The sequence below is a fragment of the Acipenser ruthenus genome, chromosome 27 (genome assembly GCF_902713425.1).
Source record: "Acipenser ruthenus chromosome 27, fAciRut3.2 maternal haplotype, whole genome shotgun sequence".
In the NCBI taxonomy this organism is placed as follows: Eukaryota; Metazoa; Chordata; class Actinopteri; order Acipenseriformes; family Acipenseridae; genus Acipenser; species Acipenser ruthenus.
The window spans coordinates 1988945-2001227 of record NC_081215.1 but is presented as its reverse complement, the minus strand read 5'-3'; the positions used below and the strand labels follow the sequence as shown (position 1 = coordinate 2001227).

At 39.1% G+C, this 12283-nt stretch overlaps 1 protein-coding gene across 3 annotated transcripts in view; it reads right to left on the bottom strand.

Moving 5' to 3' along the window:
- LOC117425905 (tumor protein p73) overlaps positions 1–12283 on the bottom strand; it is a 48279-nt gene that overhangs the window by 16505 nt on the left and 19491 nt on the right. For 2 of the 3 annotated variants that reach the window (XM_059002346.1, XM_059002347.1), the window contains exon 4: positions 4686–4931. In XM_059002346.1, the coding sequence (XP_058858329.1) occupies positions 4686–4931 (246 nt within the window). Of the gene's footprint in view, positions 1–4685; positions 4932–6559; positions 6804–12283 lie in introns of those variants that run through there. The other variant, XM_034043217.3, reaches the window with a different exon arrangement.

The window sequence follows — 12283 nt, the reverse complement described above, 5'->3', positions numbered from 1 at the left end:
TTTCAACATTTATGACACCCCTGTCCCCCGTGCTTTATCCAGAAAGAGCATTTGACAGCAGAGTGCAAGTTTTACATTTGTGAAGCCGTTTGGGTCTAGGGAAGTACAGCAGCAGAAGATGTAGATGTAAACAGCTGTACAGCTATGGGCAAAAGTTTTGCATCACCTGGTAGAATGAACTAATTTTGCTTCATAAAGTCCAATGAAACCTGCTGAATAATCTTAAGTTAACATACTGAAGTACATACCATATACTTAATGAAACATTTCTTTCATTACCTGACGTTAAATGAATTATGTTCATATGTTTTTTTTTGTTTTTTTTTTCTTAAGTTATGTCTCAGTCCTAAAATTCTAGGTAATGCAAAACTTTTGACCACAGCTGTAGAGGTGCTATTGGAAAACGTCATCTATGTGTGTGGGGGGAGCTGAAACAGACTTTAATATTTCAACTGCTACATCGGTGATCAAGTACACATAGATGGAGAAAACTCACTTCCCCTGATCTCAGATATGTACGCTATTCAGTCCAGGGAGGAATCCTGTGCCTCTAGAGCTGTAACTATGGGTGGAGAATGTAAATAAATTAGGTAATAAATTAGGTAAAGTCACACACAAATATTATAAGCTTGTGAAAAAAATAAATAAAAACAAAACGTTATTACTGTACACTGCTTTCAAGAATTCAATCAGTTTCCCAATGATGGTTCTTAAAGAGAATGCTTTTAAGAGATGTCACACAGGCTGCAAGCTCGGTTTACCAAAGGGCTCAGAGCCACCCGCAAGTTTATTTATTTTTCCCCTTTTGTTAGAAAACGCCTTGGTGAACACACAGAGCACACTCTGCCCCTATGCCATTATTCATAGCCGGGAGCAACACAAATCTGCAGACAGCTACTTTTTTTTTTTTTTCTTCAGAAGCCAACTCTTTCGTGAGTCATCCAGCTGAAGAGACAAAAGAGGGAAAGTAAGCTGTACGTAAACTGAATTTGCTACACTAAGGAAACGGATGCATGTACCAATCAGATTTAGGAATCCCCTGAGGATTTTAAACATAGATTCCAGCAGGATTGCATCTGCATTGTTTCCATTATTTAAATCTGTATGGATGATCTCAATTTTTTTTTTGCAAGAGATTTTTGTGCTCTGTAGTTGTATCCTGATGTAAATACTCTGTGCTCTTATGAGGAAGGGAAACATCTATAAAAAAAAAAATGTGGGGGCATGTGTGAGTGATTCAGAATGAAAAGAGATGTAAAAAAAATGGCTGAAAACCCGTTAAAAGGATTCACTTGAGGAGACGTCTTTGTCTCTTTCCTACCTAATCCCTACAGGACTTTTTAGATGTCTTTTCTACGGCAGTGATTTACAATTGCAGCTTGAGCTGTTTAATCAAAGTTAATGTCTCTTTAAGCGGAGGGCTTGAAAACAGTTCTCAGTCTTTCCAACACCTGGATTGAGGCAGGAATAAAAAGTGAAACCACTGTACAGCAGATCGATATATTTATAACGCTTGGAACTTTTCATGCAAGCTATGGGAGCATTCCTTCTATAGCTTGCATAACGGTTTGCAAATGAAAAGGTTCATTTAAGGGCTCTTACATTTAGATAACAAGTTCCCTACACTGAGTCTGAAGCACACACGTTTTCAGTTAGCGAGTTCTATACTCTTGGGCTATGTTAAATGTTCAGACGTGAGCTAGACAGACCAAGCATCCTAGGTCACACCTTCCAGTAAACGGTGACATAAGAGGAGCAATTTAATGAATTCTGTAAAAGTTCGAAAGCCAGGAAAGTAACTTCAGGTCACAACCCTGGGGGCCTCGATTGCTTAACAATTGAGGGCTGAAGCTTTCGCTCATCCTGACAGGGAGATCTTAATGACATCAATAACAGAGCTGGATTCCTGGTGTCTCTCAGAAGCTCCAGTTACAACGATGCATCAGTGAGCAGCCTCTCGTCCTTTAAGCATTAGCAAACGCACCCGGGCTTAGGGTTACCAGACATCCTGGGAAAACTGGGATTGTCAAACTTTTTAGCCTTCTTTTTTTTTTTTTAGCAATTGTTAAATCGTCCTGATTTTGCTATTTTGTATTCACAGCACAGTAATTTATTAATCCAAAATAAAATTAAGAATCTGATGGATTGCTGTTTAATAATTCTTGTTTAATAACTATATCTTGGAAGTTCCACCTGCCAAGTTAGCCTTATATACACACACACACAATGTTTACTTTTTAAATCATGATTGCGTTATTATATACTTTAACTGAGTTGAATTGAAGAAAAAAAAAGTCCCTGTTTTTCACCCTGGAAATCTGGTAACCCAATCCAGATTGTATAACATTCTCACTCCTTTATACTGTGCAGATTTACATGTTTAAACGTTACATTTTAATATTCTTTTATTATGCATATCTGCTATTAATCAACTGGAGGATTGCTACTGAAGTGTGGAGCAGTGTTTAGGACTCTGGACTTTTGACCGGAGGGCTGTGGGTTCAATCCCAGGTGGGGGACACTGCTGCTGTACCCTTGAGCAAGGTACTTTACCTAGATTGCTTCAGTAAAAACCCAACTGTATAAATGGGTAATTGTATGTAAAAATAATATCTTGCAACAATTGTAAGTCGCCCTGGATAAAGGCGTCTGCAAAGAAATAAATAATAATAATAATTTCAATATCCCCCGCCTTTTACTGTTTTCACAGGGCACCTAGTTTTAATTCATATTCCATTCATGTTTAGTAAACATTATATCAAAAAGCTGTAGAACTTTCCACTTTATTTATTCTTTTATGAGATAAAAAACGCCAGTCATAGGAAACCACATTGTGCAGAGGAAAATGAAACGCTTCCAATGCTAAACTCTCCAGGAATACTAAAGCTGCTACTAGACTTGTGCTAGAGGGTCAATGTTTACTCTCAAGTGGCAGTGTATCACTTTACAACACCTTTCAGGTAGGAATGAAACGCATGCATGAATGAATCAAACAGAAATAAGGACAGAGCACTTAGCAGCAAGGCATGTGTCTCAGAGAATCGGATCACTCGTATCATCAATACAGATGTACATGAATCATAAGAGAGGAATCACTGGGCAAATATAGGATTATTCTTTCACAGGATATATTATAGTGTCATTGTAAATATGGGCTTAATAAAGCTTTTTATTCCAGTGTGCAATTTGTATGATTTTGCCTAAAAATAGGAATTAAACAAACTGTGAAGTTACTAGTTAACACTAAGAATCCTTTCTAAGAAGGGGCGGTGTATGTTATTTTTATCTTGCAGTTTACTATGCTTTTCCCATGTTTGTACAAGTAACACACTGTGTTTGCTTGCAATCGTTAACCATGGCTTTTACCTTCGTGAATTAACTACCTTAATGGATTACTGGCTTTGCCATGCCTTTCACTTAGCTTGAATACACTTTGCTATCATTTTCGATTTGGTAGACTGCAGTAAGTCAGGGACACGCTGCCTTTTCTAAATCTTTTCCCTTGTGGGATCTCCAGAGACGTCCCTTCAGGGTTTGAATAAACAGCTGTACAAGAGAAAGTGGCTTTCTAGAGACAGACGTAGTCTACATGCTTTTTAAAGACAGTACAGGGACAGATTAACTCAGCTTTTCTTCTGAAACGTTTTTATTGATATTCACTTAATGGCACCGTTAACCATTGCTGTGTCATATTCGTAAAGTGTTAATACTTAGACAGGCATTATGTCGGACTTGATTGGATTTAATAAAGCTCATTAGAATGAAGCACAGGTCTAACTGTTCAGCCCACAGCCTATGAGAGTTTGTCAAGTAGCTCTCCTGTGGACTTGCGGCTCTCCAGAGATGGATCGTTTCTTCAACGACATTCTCCAGCATTTCTGGCATAGTTTTGAAAGCCTGAGGCTGGGCTATTCGGTTTTATTGTGTCAAGAAGCTATTAAACCGGAGGTTTGTTTACGTCTTACTCAGTATGCATTGAGGTAGAACTTTGTTATAGATGTTAAAGTTTGGCATCTATTGAAGAATGATATGAAAAAGTCCTTAAATTTCTCGGGTTTTTCCAACATTGACTTAAACATCTAGACAACTTTTTTTTAAAATAATAAAGCCACAGCTGTATTTTTAAAATTGAATTTTTTTTTCCCCAGCCAAAACTTCAGTATCCATATATATCAATTGCATCAGTCTGGCTAATGAATTACCTGGATGTGTGCTATTTTCTGTCCAACATTTAGTTGAAGGATGTTTAGCACGCACACACATTTTATTCATTGACATAGCAATGTATTTCAAGTTAGAACATATTGTACGACTATACCATCATTAAAGCTTTTCAGTTTTCCTGGCAGAAAGCCCTTCTCCTCTTTTCCACTTAACATGACCTAAACTATCAGCCAACAAACTTCAAGACATCAAGCATATAACACAGTGCACAGTAACATAACATAATAATAAGCAGAACACACACTAAAAACCCAAATCAGAGGATTACAAACCTTTCAAAGCTATAAAACAGTGTTAACAGCTTGAGACTTAAGTGTAAGCCTTCGGAAAGAAATCACCCTTAAAAACCCAGCATGTTGGAACGCTGTAACTTAGCAATACAACTCTGTGGATGCTGTGCGCTGCTCCCATGGTTTTGTAAAGGTAAGAGGATCAAGCAGGTAGCAGGACGCTGAACTCACCGTCCAGGTGGCTGACTTGGCTGTACTGGATTGCTGGAAGGTGACCTCGAAGCTGTGTGGCCCCGGGTAGTCAGTGTTGGAGGGGATGGCTGGCGCGGGAGACATGGCATCGAAGGTAGAGTTGGGCTGCGAGTAGGGCGAAGGCGTCGGGACATTCGAGGTGTGCTCAGAGCTGTACGGGCTGGCAGAGGCGGCTCGGCTGCCCAGGCTTTGATCCATGCTGCTGTTCAGCAGATTGTACTGGGACTGTGAGACAAGGGGAGAGAGGGGGTGGAGAGAAGAGACAGGTAAGGGATCGGAGAGCATCCACTGAACTACAAGGTTTCCAGTTACAAGTCTCGCTTAAAGGGATAGTGCACACCTAGGCGAGATTAAAGAGAAAGACAGTGCTACTTATCCCATCTGGGCACTGCTAGACAGTCAACAGTGTCTACATTTTTGTATCTATCATTTGTTGTTTTGAAAGCCTTTCATCCATTTATTTGAACTCTTTTCTAAAAAAAAAAAAAGTTAACAGATAAAGAACACTAATGATATTCTGCTGAGTAACTATGGCATATCTGGACAGCTTAGGGAAATTAGATACAGTACTTTTTATTGTTAAAAGCATTAGCGTCAGTGTTATAAACATATAAAAACCTCAATATTAAGGCTAAAATCATTTCCCTTTAAACCACTGATTCATTTGCTGCTCCTGTATGGCTACTGTACTGTCACAATTGATAAACATGAAGTTCACAATAGAGTCACAGTTATAGTACAGCTGCTTTGGGTTAGACTGGCTCTGTTTCAATACTTTAATCAGCAACAGCAATCCACTGTGCTTGTAGCAAGAGCATGTTTTTTAAGGTGCCCATGAGGTACAGTCAGGCCGGTCGAGGGTCTTTTGGGGCCCCGTACATCATGGTGGCTCCACGTCCCACCCCCGTCATATTTTTAGATTTCAAATCTATATTAATCAGTGTTAATCTAACTTGAAAATATATGAAACAAAAACTTTAAAAAAGAGACCCATGATAGGTCAATAATCCAAAGAGGCATGACTTTCCTGACACATTGCATTAACCAATCGTTGACTTTCTGAGCGATTGATAGGTTGTTACGGCTTCGAAATACCGCCTTAAAAATGTAAATGACTTTTTGTTCATGTTACGATTGGTAGATTTGCTGTCAATCAGGTCTGTACAAAGTTTGCCATTAGTATTTTACTCACCAATAAATTTTGGGGGCCCCCCAGAGCTTGGTGCCCCGTTATAGTTGTTGTGCCCCCTACCCCCCCCCCCCCCCCCCCCGCGCGTCCCCCCATTCTTGTCAGCACTGGGTTCAGTAGCTGATCACTTTTATATGGTTCTTGCAAAAGTACAGTACTTACAACTAGAACATAATTGCTATGTGCAGCTCAGAGTCTATTTGAAAACAGTAGCTTTTCATGAATGAATGAAAAAGTACAGTATAATATAGCTGAAAAGATTTACAAAATCAGACCCAAGGATCATACCCTGTCAACATACTGTTTTAACACATACTTTACATTATGCATGTACAATAAGTGGTGAAATAGTACATAAAGTATGAAACACAAATCTTTCCTGAAATATTTCATATACTTGTATGCATGTTTCTGGCTAATAACCATTTTCTCAGGTCAGTTATAGTCAAAAGTTTCAAATTAACTAGTTGTTCCAGACTTTGAAATGCTAAACATTTAAAGAAATGGAGAAATGTGATTTTAAAAAACCCCAATAATAGTCCCAGTAAACAGTAAAAAGCATATGCACAGAATGACTGAAAGAAAAGGTCAAAACAGTTAGCTGTAGCTGCAGCATGTAATACAAACTCAGATTCTCATTGAAAGCAATGGCAAACGATGTTACCTTCTTTTTCACGTAGTACATTGTTCAGGCTTGCTGTACTTTTCCCAGGTACAGTAAAACACACAAGTTTCACTTGAGAAAGAAATAAAAACCGTCCAGATGTCAAGATAGACCAAATCAGAAAGGCAGTTAGCATATCCCGGAAGGCTGCCAAGTAGATTTGTCTTTTTTATTTTGATATTTATTCAGCCTCTTCAAACAGCTCTAAACAGACCCGTCAGACTGACTCTCTCTCCAGCTAGGATAAGGCGGCCAGTGAAGAAACAAAAAGAGCATGTTGCACTAATTATGGCATGTCCTAACCCAGACAACAACACCTGCACAGGTACATACTTGCAGCAGCACATCTTCTAAAGGCCTGCACTGTGCAAACATTGCCTGGGAACAAACAAAAAAAAATCAAGAATTAGCCTGGATCGAAGGTCGGAGGTTTAAGATAACAGCGTTCCCTATACAGGCAGCTGTAAACTAGCTGCAGACACTGATGGTAAACAAAGACCCGCGAAAAGCCTTGTAGACTGACTCTGTGCAAAAGTCTTATAGCAATCAAGTCCATCGACTGATACCGGATTCAAGTACCATTTTGTTTTCCCGGTTGGTAAAACAGCGTTGCATTGGAGACAGTGATACTAGTGGTTCCAGACCAACAGATTTGCTACATGACAATTGTACATGATGCATAACCTAGCTGGTTATTTAGCTTCATGCTGGTGTAATTCCATTGCACATCTTTAACGGAATCAGTGGAGTACTAGTGCTCAATTTTATACTGGTGTCATTCAATTTCACCTTTCTCAAGCTTCCCACAAAGATAAATATTCTGCTGACTTTATTTAACAAGTCAAATATCCACGAATGCAAAAACAGTGCGGATTAAGAACATCACTGGATAATAATCGTATACATATTCAATATTCCCTGTTGTAGCTTATCCATGTCTAAGCAGGCTTGTTGAAATCTTATACTGCAGGTACTGTATTTCAGCATTGCACATCTGTGTGACAAAGCAAGTCAGACATCAGTGCTCAGCTGTTTATCCAGGCACTGGACCCGCCACTGTTCAACATGGTCAATGGGTCATTGCTATTTGACTTGTTTGACTTCAGCTCTACTGTATCCCTGAACTGTGATCTACACATGCGAAACCCCAGGGGCTGCAGTTTGGTTTATAACCCTGAGGCTGTTAGCCCATCCTGCGGGCTCTGTCAGTAGGTTGGCCCTGCACCCAGAAAACAACTGCTGTTATAAAGCAAAAAAAAAACACCCCTCGCTTTAAGTTAATCATTGCAACAGAGAACATACCGTTGTATCCTGCAAGACTTACAGGGTCCACACAGACTTACACATGAAGTTAAAACAAAGTTTGAAATCAATAAGTTACTGCAACAAACTTTACATCAGTTTAGTATTACATAATTAGCATAATTTAATTGCAATAATTGCTTTTCTGTTTTTTTGTTGTTGTTTTGAATTTCTTTTAAACCACTATAAAGATCTTGTGTATTTAACATTTAATTGCAGCCTCAAGATATACATGATTGTCAACCTTAATTTGGTTTATTTAGTACAGTAATCTTTAGAATACAACACGCTATCAAAGACACTATACTATACAGAAAACTAACAACCGACTATACACGCAGCCCATATATAACACAAAGAGGGTGCAGGTTATACTCCGAAGAAAAATATAACTGATGATTATTAAGTATTTAAAGTCGTGGACAATTTACCTTTAAAACAAAAAAGCAGCTTAAAAAAACATGCCAGTGACTTACTACAATAATTCAATGAGTAATTTATTAGAGTATTCATGGACCAACTGCCAGTCCCTGCAGGCTTAAAGGACTCAGTGCAGTGTGCATTTATTGGGCCCCTCCATGGGTGTGTTCATTTCCACACAGCCTACTGATAACAGACTGCATTATTCAAGGTAAAACAAGAAAACCCAGTTCATTTTATTCACTAACACTGAGTGTGCATGAAGAATGTTGTTGAGGAGCTGAAGAGGACTGCCACATGAAATCTGTAGGAAAAGCCTTCACAAGAATTGTTTTACAAAAAAAAAGTATTGTTCGTTTCCATGAACAGCATTTTTCAGTGAATGCATCAATGAAGCAGTAACGTTACATATTAAAACTAGAATCAGATCAACCTAAAATAGCATCAAACAGAAACACCATACCAGCATGTTAAGTAACTCTTCTTAAGAAAGCTAAGTCTGAAAGTGCTGAATTCTGACCACAGCTCATAATAAAAACCAGACAGCCCGGCTTCAATGACTGTTTATCTTTCAAGGGAACGGCATTATAAAGAAGACTTGAACAAAAGCTGGATGGAAAAGCCTGAATGCTTCAGACCTCTGGGCTTCCAGATCATGGAAGTTCATTCTCTAGGTGCTGTACACACAGCACGCGTCTGGATCGCACAGAATCGTTCCTGTGTTGGGTACGTTTAGGGAATTTCCATGGGTGGAAAGATGAATATACCGACATTATGACTCCCAGTAAAAGTGGATGAGATAATCCAGGAGGCGCTATTGCAAAGCTCACCACACACATACAAGCACACACGTGTGACTACTGTTAAGAACAAGAACATTCTGCAACAAGTTTAAACAGACCTGGAGAATTAACTTTGCAGTGCGCATTGGCACCAGAAATCTCCAGCTAAGCTTTAATAATTCTTTCTCTGGAAGTGAGTGTTTTTTTTTCATGATTATTACTCACACCCCCACATAAACCGCCGGTACACTTCCATATTAGTCTGTCTTCCCATGCCAGGGTGTGGACCCTATTTTAAACAACATGTGAGTCATTAGAACATCCCAATTATTTTTTATTACGTTTTTATAATAGACGTGCAAATAACATGCCATTTATGCAAATGCAATCACTGTATATACAGACGTGCTCAAATTTGTTGGTACCCCTTTACAAAAAACGAAGAATGCACAATTTTCTCTGAAATAAATTGAAACTGACAAAAGTAATTGGCATCCACCATTGTTTATTCCATATTTAATAGAAATCAGACTTTGCTTTTGATTTTTAATTCAACATAATATTGTAAATAATAAAACAAATGAAAATGGCATGGACAAAAATGATGGGACCGCTAAACTAATATTTTGTTGCACAACCTTTAGAGGCAATCACTGCAATCAAACGTTTTCTGTAGCTCTCAATGAGACTTCTGCACCTGTTAACAGGTAGTTTGGCCCACTCTTCCTGAGCAAACTGCTCCAGCTGTCTCAGGTTTGATGGGTGCCTTCTCCAGGCTGCAAGTTTCAGCTCTTTCCATAGATGTTCGATAGGATTCAGATCAGGACTCATAGAAGGCCACTTCAGAATAGTCCAATGTTTTGTTCTTATCCATTCTTGGGTGCTTTTAGCTGTGTGTTTTGGGTCATTATCCTGTTGGAGGACCCATGACCTGCGACTGAGACAGAGCTTTCTGACACTGGGCAGTACGTTTCGCTCCAGAATGCCTTGATAGTCTTGAGATTTCATTGTGCCCTGCACAGATTCAAGGCACCCTGTGCCAGGCACAGCAAAGCAGCCCCAAAACATAACTGAGCCTCCTCCATGTTTCACTGTAGGTATGATGTTCTTTTCTTTGAAAGCTTCATTTTTTCGTCTGTGAACATAGAGCTGATGTGACTTGCCAAAAAGCTCCAGTTTTGACTCATCTGTCCAAAGGACATTCTCCCAGAAGGATTGTGGCTTGTCAATATGCATTTTAGCAAATTCCAGTCTGGCTTTTTTATGTTTTTCTTTCAAAAGTGGAGTCCTCCTGGGCCTTCTTCCATGGAGCCCACTTTCGCTCAAAAAGCGACGGATGGTGCGATCAGAAACTGACGTACCTTCACCTTGGAGTTCAGCTTGTATCTCTTTGGCAGTTATCCTTGGTTCTTTTTCTACCTTTCGCACTATCCTTCTGTTCAATCTGGGGTCGATTTTCCTCTTGCGGCCGCGCCCAGGGAGGTTGGCTACAGTTCCATGGACCTTAAACTTCTTAATAATATTTGCAACTGTTGTCACAGGAACATCAAGCTGCTTGGAGATGGTCTTGTAGCCTTTACCTTTACCATGCTTGTCTATTATTTTCTTTCTGATCTCCTCAGACAACTCTCTCCTTTGCTTTCTCTGGTCCATGTTCAGTGTGGTGCACACAATGATACCAAACAGCACAGTGACTACTTTTCTCCATTTAAATAGGCTGAATGACTGATTACAAGATTGGAGACATGTGTGATACTAATTAAAGAAACTAATTAGTTTGAAATATCACTATAATCCAATTATTTATTATCTTTTCTAAGGGGTACCAACAAATGTGTCCAGGCCATTTTAGAATATCTTTGTAGAATAAGCAATAATTCATCTCTTTTCACAGCTTCTTTGCTTTATTCTATGACATACCAAAGGTATGCAAGTATACATGATAAAATAGCTTTTAATTTCATCACTTTTCAGGAGGAATGAAGCATTATTTCAATGAGCTGTAAGGGTACCAACAAATTTGAGCACGTCTGTATGTATACGCAAAAACCTTTGCAGCTTGCAACTAAGAGGAATGGTGTGAAAATATAGGTTTATAGCACTTTCATTAAAGAAGTGATCCTGAGGGTACGTGTAATAGGGCAGAGGCTGGGCGTGAACCGGCGACCCCGCTCACAGCAAGCGAGCGTCCTAACCACAATGCAAGTCGGGCTCGTCTACATGTGTGGTTTTATAGCTTTTAACCTCATCTCATTTCACCGGTAGGGGACAGAATCCGCAATGGCAGTGTATCACACAACACTGCCCGCTAAATACACTCCTCACAATCAGATCATCTACAATAGGAAGGTTTAATGACAGCCCCTACAAAAGCATCAAATTGAACTTTTGAATCGAACACTTTTATTTTATTTGCATTAACATTTACCATAGGATTTTGTTGATCGCTATAAACTTGTTTTGAAACTGTAACGCTGTCAGAGTTAATCCCATCCTTGCAACTGAAGCTGGCAGTGGAAACAGTGATAAGTGTACTGGGTACGTGCCATGGGCTTGCTGTTGATGCGTGTTAGATTCTTACAGAAATGCACCATTGTTCTGACGCATCTAGCAGTCAGATCACAGCTGTCTTGTCTGCTTTCCAACACACATTATGTTACTGGGTCTTAAATCCCGGACCCACTGAGATGACTTCACCATGCTTTCCCAAGCGTATACTTCACATCTTCTGTTCTTTACTTTGGCTAACCTTGCTTTTCTTATAATGCTTATCTGTGCTTAACCATGGTTTAACCGTGCTTTTACTTTGCTTTACTATGCTCTCTGTTATGTTTTTATCTTTTGTTTGCAGAAACTACGAATGTATCATTTTGTCAGGGTAAAAAGAAAATGTGGATTTTGTATTGGACTCGATAAACGGTGAAGTTATATTAGCAATGATATTCGGAAGGCAGTAGAAAATATGTGCACATCAAGTTCGATGGTGAAGGTGCCCTGCAAAGTAGATAATAAAAATACTACTACTACTACTAATATCAAGTACTGCTCTTTATTTGCAATTGGGAAAGTGTTCAGAGTGCTCCCTCTGCTGTTTACCTGGGAGAGTTACACGTGTTCTGATATTTGTATAAATGTTCATAAATAGGTCTAATTCGAACCACACGTTACATGGTAACACTTTTAAATAATGTCTGCAAATTCATAATGAATTCCGGCTGAA